Source organism: Enoplosus armatus, chromosome 5 (genome assembly GCF_043641665.1).
Source record: "Enoplosus armatus isolate fEnoArm2 chromosome 5, fEnoArm2.hap1, whole genome shotgun sequence".
NCBI classification, from domain to species: domain Eukaryota; kingdom Metazoa; phylum Chordata; class Actinopteri; order Centrarchiformes; family Enoplosidae; genus Enoplosus; species Enoplosus armatus.
The window spans coordinates 15577252-15596893 of record NC_092184.1 but is presented as its reverse complement, the minus strand read 5'-3'; the positions used below and the strand labels follow the sequence as shown (position 1 = coordinate 15596893).

At 45.1% G+C, this 19642-nt stretch overlaps 1 protein-coding gene across 1 annotated transcript in view; it reads left to right on the top strand.

Moving 5' to 3' along the window:
• The first annotated feature begins 2345 nt into the window (after positions 1 to 2345).
• Positions 2346 to 19642, top strand: part of kmt2a (lysine (K)-specific methyltransferase 2A) — a 33708-nt gene continuing 16411 nt past the window's right edge. The window contains exons 1-9 of the mRNA XM_070905301.1: positions 2346 to 2591; positions 10803 to 10875; positions 11019 to 14398; positions 15059 to 15236; positions 16378 to 16606; positions 16730 to 17439; positions 17544 to 17617; positions 17749 to 17985; positions 18137 to 18283. Coding sequence (XP_070761402.1) covers positions 2346 to 2591; positions 10803 to 10875; positions 11019 to 14398; positions 15059 to 15236; positions 16378 to 16606; positions 16730 to 17439; positions 17544 to 17617; positions 17749 to 17985; positions 18137 to 18283 — 5274 coding nt within the window. The remainder of the gene's footprint in view (positions 2592 to 10802; positions 10876 to 11018; positions 14399 to 15058; positions 15237 to 16377; positions 16607 to 16729; positions 17440 to 17543; positions 17618 to 17748; positions 17986 to 18136; positions 18284 to 19642) is intronic.

The window sequence follows — 19642 nt, the reverse complement described above, 5'->3', positions numbered from 1 at the left end:
CTTTGTGAAGCACACTTCAGTCTCAGTTTTGAAGGTTCTTAACTATAATATGTCTCCAAGTCACTTCCAAACAACTTGTATAGTAGTGATGTCTACATGTCAGGCAATCTCAGCAACTATATGGGAAATTCTTCAGAGCCAGAGCCTCCCATGTACTGTATGTTTTTATAATTCCCACACAGTTTCAAGAGCTCAAACACATTTGTTTTGGGCCACATAGGCTCCCATCTTTGTGCATGGAGCCGCTCCTGGTTGTAACTACCAGTTAATGTCACAAACCTTAATGTTTATTTTAACAATCAGCTGTTTCTATTAATGAGTATCGAGAAACACTTTCAGGTTATAGGAACTACACATTTGCTACTGGATTTAGTAGTCTTAGTCTTAATTTTTACTTGGACAGCAGTGGACAACAGTTCTTACTTTTCCATTCTACTATATACATATACATTATGTATATAGTGGTGTGTATAGTGGTGTATGTTGGTGTACATCCCTGTACACCAACAGCTGCACCTCCAGTCACCAGTCCGTCAAGCTCCTGAAGTTCGCAGATGACACCACCCTCATCGGACTCATCTCTGGTGAGGACGAGTCTGCCTACAGGTGGGAGATTGACCATCTGCTGACCTGGTGCAACAGCAACAACCTGGAGCTTAACGCTTCAAAGACAGTGGAGATGGTTGTAGACTTTAGGAAGAGTGCAACCCCACCCGCCCCCATCACCCTGTGTGACTCTCCAGTGGACACTGTGGAGTCCTTCCGTTTCCTGGGCTCCATCATCAGCCAGGACCTCTGGTGGCGCTGAAAATCAGCTCCCTCATCAAGAAAGCCCAACAGAGGATGTACTTCCTGAGGCAGCTGAGGAAGTTTAACCTGTCACAAACAATGCTGGTTCACTTCTACACTGCCATCATAGAGTCCATCCTCACCTCCTCCATCACCGTCTGGTACGCTGCTGCCTCCACCAAGGACAGGTGCAGACTGCAGCGTATCATCCGCTCTGCAGAGAGGGTGATTGGCTGCAACCTCCCATCTCTTCAGGACCTGTACTCCTCCAGGACCCTGAGGAGAGCAGGGAAGATCGCTGCCGACCCCTCCCACCCCGGACACTATCTGTTTGACCCCCTCCCCTCTGGCAGGTGCAGAGGTCTGCGGTCCATCAGGACCAAAACCTCCCGCCACAAAAACAGTTTCTTCCCCTCTGCAGTCAACCTGACGAACACGGCCAAAGTCTTGCACAAACACAAGTTATACGTTATATTAATGTACACCGCCCCTGTCCCCCCTGCGTTACATTAATGCACGCACCCCCTACTGGACACTTTATCTGGACACTTTATTTTGGTCACTGCACTGTTTGTTATTCATCTTATCTTATTCTTTTACCTTTATATTTTTACATGCTTGTTGTCTGTCAGATTATATGTTATATGTTAAAAAAAATGTAGCACCATCAGACCACGGCAAATTCCTTGTAATGTATGTTACTTGGCAATAAATAGTTTCTGATTCTGATTCTGATACATTACATATATATATTTATAACACATTTAATTGGTCCTGAATATGATTGACTTTCAGTATTGTACATTTATTACATATAATTAAACTTTGCTTTAAATTTGCCCTTTGCACATACTTGGTGGTAGCTCAACAAAAAGTATTTTTATAGTCGTTTCTATTTGTGTTTAAATATTGTGCCCATGAATATTTATGCTGGTATTCTTGTCATTGCATTGGTTAGTATTAAACTCTGGGTATAACTTTGGGCATAAGAACAAATAATAGTTTCTAGTAGATTCACAGGATCTGACCAAATATATTTCTCTATTGTAATAGAAGTGCATAATTTTCTCTGTGGCTGACATTACATGGTACGTATCTACCAACAAACTACAAATGTTTCTGTATTTGTAGTAAATCTGAAGATTCTTAAAGCTTTAAGCATAGAATATTAGGGACGTCAATGGAGGACATCTTTGTTAATTAATAAGGTATATAATTATTATGTGTTTACTGTCCATGTGCTTTTATGGGTTCCTTGTTTAAAAAACCGCACTGCAAGCTAACGGTCTTGTCCTTCCTTGTGATTCAAGTGCGAAGCTCCTTTCCCGGGCAAAGCCCCTGAACCTGATTTGGATTCAGCCATGCAGAGACTGAATAGGGTCGCTGAGAAAATGCATTGTCGGGGTTTCTTCAGTTCCGCCCCGCAACATGCATAACGGCGTGTCGGCCAGTGAGAGCGGAGCGCTGTGGTAGAGGTTGTTTATGTGGAGTGCTGGGTTAGGGTTCCGCCCACCGAGGTATCTCTGATCGCAGGGCAGACAGGCAGAGAGTGTAAAATGGCGCACAGCTGTCGGTGGCGGTTCCCCGCTCGGCCCGGAGGGAGCAGCAACTCCGGTACCGGGAGGAGAGCGGGCCGAATCAGGGTTACTGCCTCTCTGCGGAGTGTCTCGGGAGGCCACCCCAACGCAGCTGGGCTCGGACCCGGGTTTGATGCTGCACTACAGGTCTCTTCGGTTATCGGGAGCAACCTGCAGAAATTTCGGGATGTTTTGGGGGAATCGAGTGACTCGAGCAGCGGGGAGGTAAGCACAGGACAGGACAGGAGCAGCCCGATGGTTACTCGGGAGCATCGGTTACACAGCTGCAGGGCTCGAGCTGACTTGAAGATCCGTTTCTTACGTTTCAGATGAAGAGCTAACGGTTACACTCTGCCCAAACGTTGACCATCTTTTCCTCCTCGTAACGTTAAGTCTGGCTGTGAGCAAACTTGTCATTTCCAGGATGCTCAGTTAACTTTGAGTTGGTTGTGTGGCCTTAAACTCTACAGTGACGCGTTATAACGTTAACTTAAGTAAGAAACAACACAGATTTATGGTCTCAACCGTCCTACTGGAAGAAAGTTTTCTTCTCCTCAGTTGAGTGTGAGGAGAGGCTACATCCACACAGTTTGGATGAACTGGTGCTAACGTTAGTCTGCTAGCCCCATCAAAACACTGTGGAGAAATCCTGGTGTTATCTTGTTAATTACAGCATACAATATAGTTAACTCATATCACATATACTGGCTCATGTGGTGACTAACGTACTCTGTAACTAAGCAGTTACAACTGATTTACTAGTTAGCTACTTGACATTAGCTTGATGTGGAGCCTTCAAGGCTGGGCATTTTGCCTTTAAATGCATGTGCATCGACACAGTAAAAGTTAACGTCCCGTATTAGCATTGATATTAATTTCCTACAGTAAAATATATTTTAAGCATCTGTGTTTGTCATAACGACGTTTCCTCGTGGTGTAGTAGCTCAGGACCTTCAAGATAGCGTGTAATATGTTTGAAAACAAGACATGTCAACTTGAAGGAGGCGAGAGTACACAATTGTGGTTTGTAACTAGCTAACGTGAACTTAGCGTCTGTCTGCAACGCCTCCTTGAAAGGGATTTTCATTATTCACTTTACTTGCTTTCTGATTTCTATTAGATCATATTTGCTAGCTAATTAGCTTAGTATTTACAACCTGAGCGAAAGGGCTGGCTGTTTGCGGCGAGGTGTCAACCTTCCAGCGAGGCTTAGCTAACATAGCTGATTGCTTAGCTCGCAGGCTAGCTGTCTACATCTCACAGCTAAAACTACACCATTATTGTCCTGTCGTAAGCGACGTTAAAGTTGCTTTTCTCGAGAGGTTGCTGTGTTTACCTCCGGCCAGCGTATTGCTAAGTAGCGGGTTAAAGCATCGTAGCTAAAGTTGCCGGAGCTCATATCCAAAACTAAATCGTTTCCATTGCTGTTTAGTGTTAAGCTAGGACAGCTACCATGCTACGCACTACGCCACGCTAGCCATCGGGGCTATTGCTGATGCATAGGAAAATGGGAGGTGGACATGTTTTCCTCTTCTCTACACAGCCAGCACGTAGCTAGTACCTAAATAATATCGGGTTTATAATGCTTGGAGATGACGCCTGACACACAGCCACATTCTCGAAATCACTCTCTTCAGCATTGAAGTGCTATTACGTGTATATCGATAGGGTTTGGTGTCTGAATTCGCTTCGTTATTATCAGAGAAATGAGACTTGCTAGTGACAGTGCGCATGCAGGGCTGGCTACAATAACAACGAGCCCCTTCTTGACGGACCGTGTGATGTGGGGGTGTGTTCGCCTTAGCGAACTACCATCTTCCTTCTTCATGATGAGCAGCATGCGTTCATTGCAGTGGGAGTACACTGTGTGGGGATGTTTACCACCAGCCCCAGTGCTCATAGTCTTGAGCACGGAGGGAATGCTTATTTGGTTGAAGCACAGCAGTATTTACATGCGTATTTGTTTGGCATGTAGCTATTATTATTTTTTTTTTATTCTTTGTTTAGTCTTTAATTTTTATATAGATTTTGAATCATATTTTGGAGATTATAATAGCTCCTATTATAATGTAGCAGTCAGACTTTGTAGAATATTGGAATATATTCCTTGATTTATTTTGAACTAAAATACAAAATTTGATGATATCCTGGAGACACATGAATTTTATTTGAAATTGCAATAGCAAATTGCTTCGGAAGTAGCTAGGAGTCCCCCTGGCCCTTTACTCCTAAAGACTGACAGTAATTGAGAGTATAACAGTATTTTGGATGTGTGGAGACAGACTGTAACTTGAATTATATAGAAGGTGCAGACACAGCATGGTGTTATCATTGATTTTTGAAGTACATTTGTACTTTCAGTCAATGATTTATGGTGTTCTGGAGAAACACATTTTACTTGAAATATCAGTTTTGTTTTCAAATGTCTTTTTAAGCTTTTAGAGTCCCTCCCACCCCTGTTCTGAAAGACTGACAATGGATGATGGTATATCAGTATTTGGGATGTGTACAGACAGACTGGACCATAAAATCCCAGTGCAACTTGAATCATAAATATTGCGGACACCATCTTTTACGTACATTTGTGCTTTACATCACAGCTTTATGATATTCTGGAGAAACATTTTATGTGATATACATAATTTCATGTGAAACATCATCCTTATAGACAACTGGCTTTTTAAGTAATTATGAATCCCGCCTTCTCCTACTCCAGTGAATGAGAGTATTGCAATAGTTGGGATGTGTGGAGACAGACTGGATCACTAAATCCCCATGGAACCTGAAGCCTATGGAAGTTGTGGACACAGCATGGTGATTTAATTGAGAGGCAGTGTAGTGCCTGTCTGGCCAGACCAGGGCAGGATTGTTCAGGCTCACTGCAGCCTGCTGTGCTCACAGGGCGACCCTGAACAGAGCGCCAGCCGGACACTTGGCCACCCCTCCTTCCTCCATCCAGGCAGAAAAACCCAAATCCACTTCAGACACACACAACCCCGTCTGAGAGGGAGAGCAACTTTTCTTCTGACAGCTGCCACTTTGGAATGGATTACTAAGCCTATTGGGGTTTGCTCAAAAGGGTGCTTGTTGGCTGCTGCTGTCCAAATGAAGGCATTTGTTAGCTTTTGTGTGTGTGTAGGGAATTCATTTTCTTGATCTGGCCAAATTGCCGTTGCTTGTTTTGGTGCCGAGTTCAATCCATGTTGACTTTTTTTATACATGCGTGTCCTTATCACCCCCATCACTTCAACCTCAGTCCCAACCTCACTGTCCACCGTGTCAGACTTTACGTCATTTTCCCTTTTTTGTTCTTGGTCCATTATATCTTGCCTTCAGCTGCGTCCATTCCACTCACATATTATTACCAATGTTTAATCGGTCATACAAAAGTGCAGCTGAATACATGTATCAACCCAAATGTCTCTTTGCCTCACTGGTTTGAGAGAAATAGTGTGTTTGAGCGGAAGGGGCTTCAGTCCAGCAGGTGTTTGGCCTATTTAAATGGAAGACCCCCCCACCCCCCACCCCCACCCGCTTACCCATCCCCGAGACAGCGTGTGGATTGGAGCAGGAAGCTTTGTGTCTGCTTTTATTCTAGCTCTCACAAAGTGCGGGCGGCTGAAAGAGCACAGGCAGGGATATCAAAGGGTGAGGGGCGACCCCCCTTCTCCCAATGGGACAACGCTGGGAGGAGAATTAGTCACAGACCCTCCCATCCATGGCTTTATTCTGCTACAGCAGAATGCTTTCGGAGTTGCCTGACTGGGAGAAAGGCGACAATTGTGTCGTCTTTCTTACTCTTTGTGTGTGTGTGTGTGTGTGTGTGTGTATGGTGGTAGGGGTAGGGGTGTCCCTCAGACTTTATGTCCCTTATTGCACTGAGGAGTAGGCGTGTCTTCTTTGTCTTTATTTTGATTAGAACTTCAATTCACACTGCCTGCTTGGGTGGGTAGGAGGGGTTGTGTGTCTGTGGGTGCCTGCCAGCCTGTGTGAGTGTTGGTGTGCGTGTGAGAGTGAGAGAGACACCATGCACACGTGCCAATCAGTCTGTTTGTCTTTGTCCATTGACTGTCTTTCGTCTCCTTACGTGTGAGGTGTAGGAAGAGGTGGCATCTTGCTCTAGAAAGTGTTTGTTTTGGTCTGTATGCTGTCGAGCAAATGTGAAACAGTTGCACTTAGTGTTGGGACACTTGAAAAAACAAATGTCCACCTTTTGCTTAGGGCTGACAAAGGTCACAAAGCAGTACCACTGTGTAATTCACTCTGGTGGAGGAAACAAGATGTTGTAATTGGTGACTAAGACCACATTTGCTGCTTTCTATAGTTAATAGTATTTGTTGGAGCGATTCTTGAAATTCCCCTGTGGCCTTTTTGAAGAGATGTGTCATCAAAGGGGGATATATGACTACGAGCTCATCACTAATTTACATTCCAGGAAGGGATGAGGTATCGTGTCTGTACAGTAAATCCAAGAGGAAAGCTTCCTGGAATGTGTTCAGAAAATGTTGTTTTCAGACAAGTAGGGAGGAACGACCTAACATGAAAACTTACACACATCTATTACATATATTTGACACATTTGTCACATTCCTGTCCTCCTTTTACTCCTCATTACTTGTTCTGATGTTTTCCGGCCTTAAAGTGGGTAGCTCTTATTTCTTTTTGTAGTACTTTGATGTCAAATGTGATCACATATGTTGCACCTATTGCCAGGTCACAGTGGTTCAAATACTTGCATTTGTTATCAAGAGGTGTTGTGATGTTGATGATGATATATGAATTTAAGGTTATTTAAATTTGCACTCATTGTATCTTGCAGTTATTAAGGGTGCAGTAGGGGGTGGGGCAGTTTGGGTGTGGGTGAGGCTCATGTCACATAATAAGTGTCTGGGGTTTCGGTGTAGCTCAAAACATTTATCACATTACAGCGTGTCCAAGTGTTAAATGTCTTCCCTGAGACTAAAATGTGAACAATTTGGGGTATAAATATAGATTTTACTTTCTTTGTTGTTGCCTTTAGATTCATTTAAACTGCTAAATTGTTTCTTTGCTTTCTCCCAACATGAACATGAGGAGTGGGAACTATGTGCATAATCATCTAATTCAAAATGAAGATGCGTTTCAGAAAGCCACTTGTTAAGCAAGGGATATTGTCTCTAGATTAAAGCCTGGGGAAACTGGTACCTAATCTGCAGCCCGTCATGTATAATCAGTTTGATTTCTCTTAAATGCTGTCTTGAAAGGCAGAAAAGTCCCATAAGCTTTCTCAGTGTGCAACAGTGCTGTCAAAATGATACAGACATATACCTCAAACCAAATTCACATCCGTCACATAACTTTCAGGGACAGTCCCTTGCACCTACTGAAAATGATAATGTTGCTTCCACAATGAATCAGATCGGTTTCCTTTTCTCTGTCTTTTAGTGTTTTATATCAAGTAATTTATGCATTGATCCGTTAGATGAGATGTGACAGGACCAGCAGGAAGTAAAACCGTTCAGGTTTTCATGGTGAGAGTGACAGCAAAAGCCAGCGAAGATGAAGAAGAACTTGAACATTTGTGTTCAAAAACATTCTTGTATGTTCTTCAGCTGAATAGATGAAAGGAGAAAAGAGAAACTCGTATCTTTGCAGTAACCTTTTTATTCCCTGCATGTTGCAAGGCAAGGTAGTACAGGAACCTTACCTTGCTAGTCTACTACAGTGTTTGTTTACTTCTTGAAGTTACCTCCCTGAGCCTGCCCTACTATTGAGCTCATGGTGAGCCTTGTGTTTCACACGCTGCTGCTCTGTGCTCGGCAGCCAGTGGGCGGGAAGCGAGCGAGTGAGCGAGCAATGAGTGAGTGACTGAATACGTGTTTGGGAGCATGGTAGAGAACAGGAATAAGGGGGAGGATAGGGGAGCCTTGTCGTGTGTGGGAGGCCTGTTTAGATTGGGATTTGGCAAGCGTCTTCATGAGCATGTTGAAACCCCAAACCCCTTTCATCCTCAGTGCTCCCAGGAGACGACTGCGCTCCCTCTGTTGTTGATGGTGCATGTGGTCAAGATGCTGCTTCCTCCTCTCTTTTTTCTCTCCTCTTCACCCTCCTCCCACAGCCCTCCTCCTTTCCTCACTCATGTTTGCTTGCTTGCTTTGCCTGTGCTCCCCTCCCCCGCATATATCCACTCCTATGTTCTGCTTGTTTACATCTTGCTGTGCAGTTCACGCGCAGGGGGTGTGCTTTTTGTGTGTGTGGCTGACAGAATCGGGAGGTACATGTGCGCATGTATGAGCGTGAGTGTACATGAACCTGTGCAGTCCGCTCTATGCACTTGCCTCCAGAAAAGCGTGTCGTGATGTCATTGACTGCTACTCGCACTACCACAGCGAGTCAGAGCCGTCCGTTGGTACCCCGCCCCCCTCAGCTCTGCAACAACACCAAGCAAGAGCAGCAGCTTGCTCAGAGAGGAGAGGATGCTGGTATTACTGTGAGGAGAGGGGAAGAGGAGAGAGACTGAAAGTGGAGAGAGAAGCGTAAGGAGTGTAAGGAGATGAGGAGTGGAGGATGCTCAGATTAGTATTGCCTGCCAGGATAAACAGCAGAATTGACTGTCTGTTATTGTTGTTTGTTTATATGTAGAACAGATGAAAGAAACAGTTTTGCAGAACACATTAGTGGTTTTTATATTTTTTAAATTAGATTCCACAGTGTGTGTGTGTGTGTGTGTGTGTGTGTGTGTGTGTGTGTGTTTGTTTCAGACACATTTATGATGATGTGTGTAACTCTTAGCTGGTGCAAATCAGTTAGCATGTAGTCATGTGCACACACTTGCGTGGACTACACTTGCATAGCAGCTGCTCTACAAACTGGGCCAACGAGACCTCAACTGCATCCCCACACGCTGCTATAAATAAACATGATGAAATGACATACTCACCTCCACTCTTAAACACACACACTGATTGCAGGAAGTAGTGGCACAGAGAGGTTACTGAAGATGTTGATCGTCCCCTGGTGATTTCTCATTGCACATCTCAAGGCTTTACTGAGGCACGAGAGGAGGGATTGATGTACAGTCTGTACATTACATTTACATGTGCATACATAATTTCTTGAACCACCACCATTGGAATTAAGTCGCAAAGAAGATTAACATGTTTAAGTCAGTAATTCTATAAGTGAAATATGAAGTGCAACTTGCGATATATGTGCTTAGATTTGTTTCTGGAATATAGTATGTTTAAGCTGCCAGGTTAGGTTGTCAGATGCTTTTGAACACATCATAAGACCCAGTGCCTGACAAATGGATGAATGGAGTCTTTGAGTTAGTGTTCCTTCAATATGTTTTATTGCACTTGTTCTAAGGTAATAACACCTAAGATCCAATTCACACAGAGACATGTTCAGGAGAAAAAAACTTTGATCTCAGTGTTTCAGTGGAAGAATGGGACTCATGACGTATGAGTCACATGACATGATAGTAGGCTAGATTGTTAGAGTTCAGCTAAAAGCACAGAGTATAAGAACTTTTGAGGCTGTCAAAGTAAAGCTGAGACTGAGTAGTCTGGCTGTCTTTCTAGCTGTCTTTCTAGCTGTCTATGTATGACCAACCACCATAGCATTTTACTGTTCCCTCAGGGAGCAGGAACGATGTGCGATGTGTTAGTCACCCAGTAAGATTTGGTTGTTTGCAATTCAAACTGCCTGTTGTGGTTTGAGCCTTTTCCAACTGCAGGCATGTCATCCCAAAAGCCAGAGAAACATGAGAGCGCCAGAGTAAGCCAGCAGGCGAAAGTGAGATTGTGGACATCCTAATAGCCTTGAAGCCTTGGTCTTCATCTGAGTCTGACTTCAAAAATGACTCAAGTGTTGCACATCTAGGCCAACTGACAATTATGTACCATGATGGATGCTGTAAATGTGACCTGTTAACCAACCATTGCTCAGTGTTTCCCGCAGGGCTTTGTGAGACTGTGATTGGTGGACCTCAGACCCTCTAGGGGGGTCCTGGGGCATGTTCCCACGGAAGAAGATTTTAACACAGATCACAAATGGTCAAAACACAAAATCGACTAGAGCATACATTTGAGCAATGAAAAGAAATGAAGCAGTATCTGCGTTGATAACCTCTGCAGTAACGTTATCTATTTGCTGTCGTACTTCGATAATGATAAATATGATAATGTACTTTATTTAGGGCTATTATGAATCTGACTCTGGGAGTGAGAGATGCTTTGCTGAAGCAACGTCGCAAAACACAATGATGGAGATCTTTTTAGAAGTGTAAAAATAGTTTTGGTTCATTATGAAACTGTGGATGGGGGGCCGCCACAGTCTCTGTAATTTATGGGAAACACTTTTTGCTTCTTGTAATGTTAGTATTTCAATGTAATGTACAATTGTATGGTCACAAAATATTGATTCGTTTTCTTTTTGTTTTTCTTTTTTTTGTAGGAAGAAGCGTTTGTAGGATTTGGAACGATTGCTGAGCAGAAAAGAATACAGAGCCCTTCCACAACCTCTTCAGGTAAAGGTCCTTAAAAGTAACTTCCTACTGGTCTATCAGGGACCTTACTGTCGTCTTGAGATGTCTATGCCTGTACAGGTCGTCTATGTTTAATGATTCCATGCTAACTAAATGTCCTCTGTTTTGTTCTTTGGCTCTGTCAGCCGGCCCACCCACACCGGAGAAGAAACCCAGAGGCCGACCCCCACGGGCCCTGACTGCACAGAAAGCTGCTGCAAGTTTACCTTCCCCTTCCTCCCATCCCTCCCCCACACAGGCGAAACCTGAGGGCCCTGAAAGGCCTGCTGAGAAGGTGAAAAGGCTGCCTGGCAGGCCACCTGGCACCGGGGAAAAGAGAAGAGGTCGACCTCCATCTTCAAGTAGCAAGAAAGTTTGGAGTACAGGCAGCCATGCAGCAGGAGAGGACATTAGGCAGACTGGGTCTGAGTTGGGCATGGACACAGAGGAGGACAAGGACAGAAAGGGCGCCAAGAGGACGCCACTGGGCTCTGCTCAGGCACATGACACTGAGGCAAAGCTTCCCAAAGGTGGGCGGGGTGAATCCAAAGTTACCAACCTGAAAAGGCTGAAAGCGACTAAACTAGCCCCTCTCAAGTCACGGCTCAAGACTTTGCCAGGTGTACCTCGACGCAGACGTGGGCGACCACCCTCAGCTGAGCGTCTCAAAGCTGAGGCGGCAGCAGCGGCTGCTGCTGCTGCTGCACAGCTTTCTACCTCCATTGAATGTGGGGAAGGGAAACATAAGGTTTTTAGGGTCAGAGGGGGAGATAGAGGTACAGAACCACACACTCCTCAGCAGCCCATGCTGAGGAATGTGGATGGTGCTGAGGACCAGGACTCTTCCAATCCACCTGCCACCCCGTCTCCCTCCAAGCCAGGTAAGACAGTGGGCCTCAGAAAAAGCCCTCGCCATAGAAAGCCTGTCAGAATTGTCCCCTCTTCTAAACGCACTGATGCAACCATTGCTAAACAGCTGCTGCAGCGTGCTAAGAAAGGAGCGCAGAAGCGACTGGAGAAAGAAGCTGTAGCCATCGGGGCTGGTGGGGCAGGAACCATTGAAGCTGGCATCAGGAAGACCCAACTGAAGAACATCAGGCAGTTCATCATGCCTGTGGTCAGCACTGTCTCCCTTCGCATTATCAAAACCCCCAAGCGCTTCATTGAAGATGAGGGCAGCTTTGGAACCCCGTCACCCCATATGAAGATGGCACGGTTAGAAACAACCCCCTCTTCTGTCTCCACATCTGCCCAACCCACCTCCACCACCTCCTCTTCCCCCTCTCCTGTGCTGGTCTCCTCTACAACTGCTGTTACTAGCACTGGCACCACTGCTCCGATTGACTCCCTCCCCCCTCCTCCACCTCCTGCCCCCATCCCCAGTGTTCAATCAACAGCTGCCAGTCTACTCAACAGCAACACCAACAATGCCGCCAACGGGCGATTTAGCAGCAGCGCGGCGTCTTGCGGCTCAAGTGCTGTGTCGCAGCATTCCTCCCAGCTCTCCTCTGCAGAGTCTTCCAGGTCCAGCAGCCCCAGCTTGGATGACTCATCATGCGACTCCCAGGCTTCTGAGGCCACGCAGGCTTTGTCAGAGCCAGAGGATCACTCTCCGTCCTCACAGGGAGAGAGGGAGACCAACCTTTTACACAGCTCACGGCCTCCCTCTCCTCCCTCTGAGCCAGAGCCAGAGCATGTGTTGGTAGAGAGGAGTCGACGAGGCCGGCGAGGACAGGGGGTCGGCCGGGGAAGTCAGAGCCAGAGGGTGAGAGAGACTCTCACCACTGGGGCTAAAAAGCCGATCATCAGCCCACCAACAGGAGTGCTGATGTCTTCCTCTGCACTTGTAAATTCCCAGCAAGCTTCATCCACAGCCTCCTCCTCTTCTTCACCTCCACCTCCCCCTCTCCTCACCCCTCCACAGCCTCCCCAGTCAGCTTCCTCCAATACAGCTGCTATCAGTGAACATCACTCGCAGTCACCCTGGATGTCTCACCCCATCCCTCCATTCCTTTCTGGACCATCTGTGCTGTCCAGCTTGTCAGACAAACGAAGCCGCTCAATTCTGAGAGAGCCCACCTTCCGCTGGACGTCACTGTCCCACCCTGAACAGCGGTACTTTTCCTCAGCTAAATATGCCAAGGAGGGCCTCATCCGCAAGCCCATATTTGACAACTTCCGTCCTCCCCCTCTTACAGCTGAAGATGTGGGGTTGTTGCCTCAAGGTGTTAGTGGAGCAGGGGGAGCTGCTCCATTCCCTGCCCCAGGCAGCGGATCAGGAACAGGGACTCGTCTATTTGCTCCTCTTCACCCACACACCCACCACCAACATCCATCTTCATCCCGCTTTGATGCGCCCCTCCAGAAGCGCAGCCCATTGCTTCGTGCTCCACGCTTCACGCCCAGCGAGGCCCACTCTCGGATATTTGAGTCTGTTACCCTGCACTCATCTTCTGGAAGCAGCCCTGGCTCTCTCTCCCCGCACCAGACGTCCTCTAGCTCGAGCAGAACCTCGCGGCGCAGGAGACGACTGGTCTCGGGAACACCACGTGGCCATCCACGGTCTCCTTCCCATTCAATGACCAGACGCAGCAGCCAAATTGGAGGCCAGATGTCTGTGGGGAAAGGCTCCTCGGAGATGGCTGTGCTGACAGGCTGTGTCTCCAGTAGTAACCCCAGCTCTTTGCCAGGGGTTTCTGCAAGTCCACTAGCCACTAGTGCCTTAACTTCTCCTCCTTTCAGCACCTTCTCTACCGTATCCCTGGGTCTGGCATCACAAGGGACACCTGATAGCAGGAGAGGGGCTGCTGGAAACCCACCTCCTTTGTCAACTACATCATCCTCTTCTTCCCCACTTTTCCCTCTCTTTCCTTCCAGTGCCCAGGACACAGGGCGGGGAGCTGGGAAAGGAGGTAAAGAAAAAAGCTTGTCAGCTCCCCAGGAACCTACTCCAAAGGAAAAAGAAAGGGATTCCGAGAAAAACCGAGAGAAAGAGAAGGAGAATAAGCGGGAAGGGAGGAAGGATTTGGAGAAAAGAAGTAAGGTTTCTACACCAGATGGCTCCCCCAATGCACCTTCCAGCTTGTTTGCTGTGGATGGGAGGGACTCAGAAGATGCTCTTTCATCTCTTGCTCCAAAAAAGACTCCAGTGAGAAAAAAAACAACGTCAGTTGACATGGTTTCTGACACTGCTTCCTCAGAGGTGCGTGGACTCCATTCCACTGTTCCCATGTCCATTGCTAAGAAACTATCTAAGAAAGGCAGACCCTCTGAGAAAGGAGCAGAGATGGAGGATGGGGAAAAGGAGAAAGAGAAACAAAGTGCTCCTAGCCAGCAGACAGCAAGCCTTCCAGGGCAGCCAGGCAGACAACAGCTCCCTGTCTCTTCTCTTGGATCAATGTTGGCACAAGCAGAGAAACAGCCTGTGACCGACAAGCGGGTAGTTGGACTACTGAAGAAGGCCAAAGCCCAGCTCTTTGAGATAAAGAAGAGTAAGCTGAAGCCCGCAGACCAGACCAAGGTCCAGGTCAGTTTTTAAGTTTATGTTCATAGTTATTGTGTCTCCTCAACAAAAAGTTTCTCTGTTTCTCTCATTCTCATCATATAGCCACAAGCAAGTGACTTTGACATGATGCTATGAATATTTGCTATAAATAGAAATCTGTGTTTGTACTCAACGTGAAACTTGATAATAGGAAAGTCCCACAGAGGGTGTTACTCAAGGGGAATTCTGTTAGCTTCATACATTATGCAGAAAGCAGCACAGGCTGTGCTTTTGAAAGCATTGTCCTTTGAACAGAATATACTCCTCTGTTCTTCTACTGTTAATCTAAAGATTATTATAGTCATTGCATATTTTCAAGAGAAAAATTCCCTGTCCCAGTTGAACTCATTACAACCCCGGCCCAACATCTAGTATTGACAGTACCTACCCCTACTCTTGTGCCACCTCATCATCATCATCATCATTATTGGACATTGTCCAGAGGTTATTTTATTTGGTTTCATGAAACATTCACAACAAATTAAATTAACCTTCGTTGGACATAAGCATCATCCTAAAATGTCAGCTTATATTTTTGTGGTTTATGATGATGGTTTATGAGTCTGTGTACTTGCTATTATTCTGAAATATGCTCTTCAAATATCTACTTCACTTTTTGTGGTGATGTGTGCTTGTGAGCAGGGTCAAGAGAGTGACTCGTCAGAGACCTCAGTCCGCGGTCCACGCATCAAGCATGTATGTCGTCGTGCAGCTGTGGCTCTTGGCCGTAATAGGGCAGTGTTCCCCGACGACATGCCCACACTTAGTGCCTTGCCCTGGGAGGAGAGAGAGAAGATCCTATCTTCCATGGGGAATGATGGTGAGGCACACTCAACTTACCTCTCATTTCACCTGCATGTGGAGTACAACCTCTGGCTGTTAAAGTTTATTGACTCGCCAATGTGGCGATATTAATGTAATGAATAATAATAATCTACAGCCTGAGCATGATAATGGACTTGGATACACATTTAACAGAATTGCCAGATGTTATAGTTCAACAGGTCACACTTATACATGTTTTTAAACCCCACATTGTTAATGGAAAGGAATAAACACTGAATAAGAATAATACAGCTGGAAAAACCCAACACTATCAGGATTATCAAGCCACCTATTCTGACTTGGTTAGGACCACTGCTCGACATATATATTATGGTAGGATGTGTTTATAGATTCAATGTAAAGCATTCTGATTGAGTTACAGAGCAGTCTGAGCTTAGCGTTTGTTATTCATGGCACAACATCTGTGTGAGTCTTGAAAAAGTTCTGGATGCGATGATGACAGACTAATCACAAGAGCAGAGAAATCCAGTCAACAATGAGAGCACAAGTACACAGTGAAGTGGTGATGGAAGGAGCAGAGTTTGGCTGCCCTGTTCCTGTTATTTTGACTGCTTTCATGTTGGAACATGTGAATGTTAGAGGACCTGATGTCAGTGACATATCAATAGCTCAGTTATATCATTCCCACTTTTGCCTGAGCACATCTGTGTTTTAGACAAGCTCTCACATTAAATTATGTGTGATATAGGGGATGTATTAAAATGTATTTATATGTTGTATGCAATTAATGTTTCTTTCCATTGAAATACTACCTATGGACTACTGTTCACACAGCTGACAAAAACATTATGCCTTGTTTTTGACCCACTTAATTTAGATTTAGCCAAATTTTGAGCTGTCTTTTGTGCAACGGAAATAGTGTATCTGAGAGGAGATTGTTGAAATTAGATAGACACTGAAGTGCAATCATTTTTAAAAACAGCCCTAATCCAAGGTTAACATTAGTTAAATTATTGTCTATATATATATGTAGTGCCTAAACAATGTACAGAGGCTTTTTGCTGTGCTTTTTCTGACCAGGCCCAAAAGCATTTCAGTGACTTAAACCCTGGTGAGTCAAGTACATACTACCGTGCGTCAGTAGCGATGACATATATCTATGATCTATCTTATAGACAAGTCATCAGTAGCAGGCTCCGAGGAGGCAGAGCCTCAGTCCCCTCCCATAAAGCCACGGGAGACACGGCAAAAGGCTGTTCAAGAGGCTCCGCCCAAGAAGGGCCGTCGGTCGCGACGCTGTGGCCAATGCTCAGGCTGCCAAGTTCCAGAAGATTGTGGGGTCTGTACCAACTGTCTCGACAAGCCTAAATTTGGAGGACGAAACATTAAAAAGCAATGCTGCAAGTGAGTTGATGAGCTTTTTGTCACAACAGATTATTGTAAAGTAAATCTTGAATAGTATTTCATAAATTAATTTTAAATGGAATTTTCAAGAAATTAAAAAAATAATAATAATTTTGTCTACAGGATGAGGAAGTGTCAGAACTTGCAGTGGATGCCCTCAAAGATGTTTCTTCAGAAGCAAGGCAAAGGCAAGAAAGACAAGAAAAAGAACAAGTTGTCTGAGAAGAAGGAGGGTCTCAATCCAGTAAAAGGGCCGATCTCAGAGTCTGGCCCTAAACCCACTCCTGCACCACCAAAGGAGGAGTCTCCCCGCAAAAAGAGTGAAACTCCTCCGCTCAGACTGGGAGAGGAGAAGTCAAGGCAGCAGCCATCGTCAAAGCAATCATCTCCAGCCCTCATGTCTTCCCCTGCCCCAGTCGAACCCCCTCAGGCCCCCAGCACAGTCACAGCCCAGGCTCAGTCTCCAGCCCTCACACCAGACATCAAGCAGCTCTCTGTCACGAGCAGTGTCACCAGTAAGAAGGGACAGAAACCACAGCAGTCTGTACCAACATCCTCCTCCTCCTCCTCCTCGTCATCCTCGTCATCCTCCTCTTCCACTTCGTCATCTTCTTCATCCTCGTCATCTTCCTCCCCGTCATCTTCAGCCCAGAATTCCCCCTCCCAGTCTACGCAGTCTCACCAACCAACACAACAGCAGCAACGGCCTCTTACTAGTCAGACACCTTCAAAAAAAGATGCTTTATCCAAGATTCCTCTGAGCGAGCCCAAGAAGAAGCCCCAGCAGCACTCATCGCAACAGCAGAGCTCAACTACAACGATTTCAGATACAGGTAAAAAAACAAAACTGGACACCCTTTTTTTGTCCTGTATTAAAGTTGAAATAAGCATATTGTTTATACTCCACTCTTATTTGAATGTTGTCTCTTTCTCATAGCTGAATCAAAACAGGTGAAGAAGTCAACTTCTCGCTCCGTACCTCCATCTCCTAAACAGAGACCAAAAGACAAGGTAAGAAGTTTAGCTTTATCCAATTGCTTTTTTTGTTTTTTTATTTCCACACAATGTTCACTGTATAGCCTACGTACATTTTCTGATATTCACCCTGCTCTGTCACTCTCTTGTCTGATTAACATGAGAAGCCGCTGACCGCTAAACCCCTCAGCAGCAGTACTTTAAACTGGCTGAGCACTCCCTCGACTAGGGGCCAGACGAAGTCCAGAGCGCCCTGCGACGGAGTGCATCGTATCAGAGTGGATTTCAAGAGGGACCATGATGTCGAGAAGGTGTGGGAGGCTGGCGGCCTCAGCCTTCTCACCTCTGTGCCTGTCACACCCAGGGTACTCTGCTTCTTATGTGCAAGCAGTGGAAATGTTGAGGTAAAAAATGGTCGTTGTCTTGAAAATGTTTGCTTTTAAATTTCTTGTCCGTTTGTCAGAGCAATAGTTAAACTTACATTCTAACAGTGTCTGTCTTTCTCCCCCTACCTTTCTCTATGTGTTGTTTCTCTGTCTTTCTCTCTATCTACAGTTTGTCTTCTGCCAGGTGTGCTGTGAACCCTTCCATCTCTTCTGCCTGGGGGAATCAGAGCGCCCTCTCCAGGAGCAGTTTGAGAACTGGTGTTGTCGACGATGTAGATTCTGTCAGGCCTGTGGACGCCAGCACCAGAAAACTAAAGTAAGCTATTCAGTACTGTTCTGTTCATTTTAAAGCTGTCCACAAAAGAAGCTTTGTGTAGAGTGACAGTGTGTAAAGGCCGGAGAATCTTCCCTAGAAAGAAGCTTGCTAGCTTTGCCAGCAGACAGCACTTAATCAGCTTCTTGGATTCTTGCCATGCTTTTATTATTTAACTCAAGTCCTGTGTAAAATGTGCATGGTGTGAGCCTGGCATGGTTGTCACTTTAGAATTATGTATAAACATATTTAGTCAACGCAACACAATCAAACGCCTGTTGGATGGTTTTGTCCTGTTGGTACATGTTAAGTTGTATAGATTTGTTGGTTATTGGTCATTAAGAGCTAGGCAGCAGATGATCTGAATGCTAAGAAAATGGATTTCTTGCAACTATAAACAAATCTCTACCTAAAGCATTAAGTCATTTATTACTTCGATTGGCTTCTATTTGTGACTAAAGAACTGCCTCAGCAGCAGCAGCAGGTCTCTGGCACTCTCTGATTCCACAACAGAGCATGGCCTTGAGAGCCTGAAGGAATTTCAAACTGCTGCTGATAGATCATATCTCGCACAATCTGAAGTTCTGCTTAAAGGTGCCCTGTGGAGTTTTCTTATAAACCAACAAAGTTTAATTTTCTCAAATTTTCTGTATCCTAGAGGTCTATCAAATGTGTTGAGTGCATTTCCCTCCTCAAAAAACATTTGGACAGCCAGTTTCTCCTGCATTGTTTACATCTATATTTACTTGCTAGCAGTTTTCTTCTTCACTGCCTTTGCTGGTTTATTGCTGCGTTTCTTGGCACCTTACTGCCACCTGTAGATCAGTGGAATAGTGTGAAACCATTGGCAGGAATGTGTATTATGTCACCTGCGTGGTAATGCATGTGCAACTAACAAAACAGGGACCCACATCTAAAAAATACTGCTACTATATATATATATATATATATATATATATATATATATATATATATATATATATATATATATAATGTTGCAAAGCTAATTGTATTGACCCAAAGCCACAGGAAAAACTTGACTGCAGTTGCCTCTTAAGTGGCTTTCTACAAACCCTGCCAAGCACAGCTCCACACAGCTCACACTATTGCTGCATAATGCTTTGATAATGACGTTCATCCATCCATGAAGCCCACTATGAATGTGCCCCTCAATAAACTGGGGAGAGCACTGTAGTTAAATCTCTGCATAAAATCTTAGATACATTGATTGTATTTCAAAAACACTGTAACGTTGCATCAACTCGTTTATTCAATCATTTCAAAACAACACTGATTGGCGAAGGTGAATACTACCATTACAGGTAAAAACCAGGGGACATATTTGTATCTAATTTGCTGTGA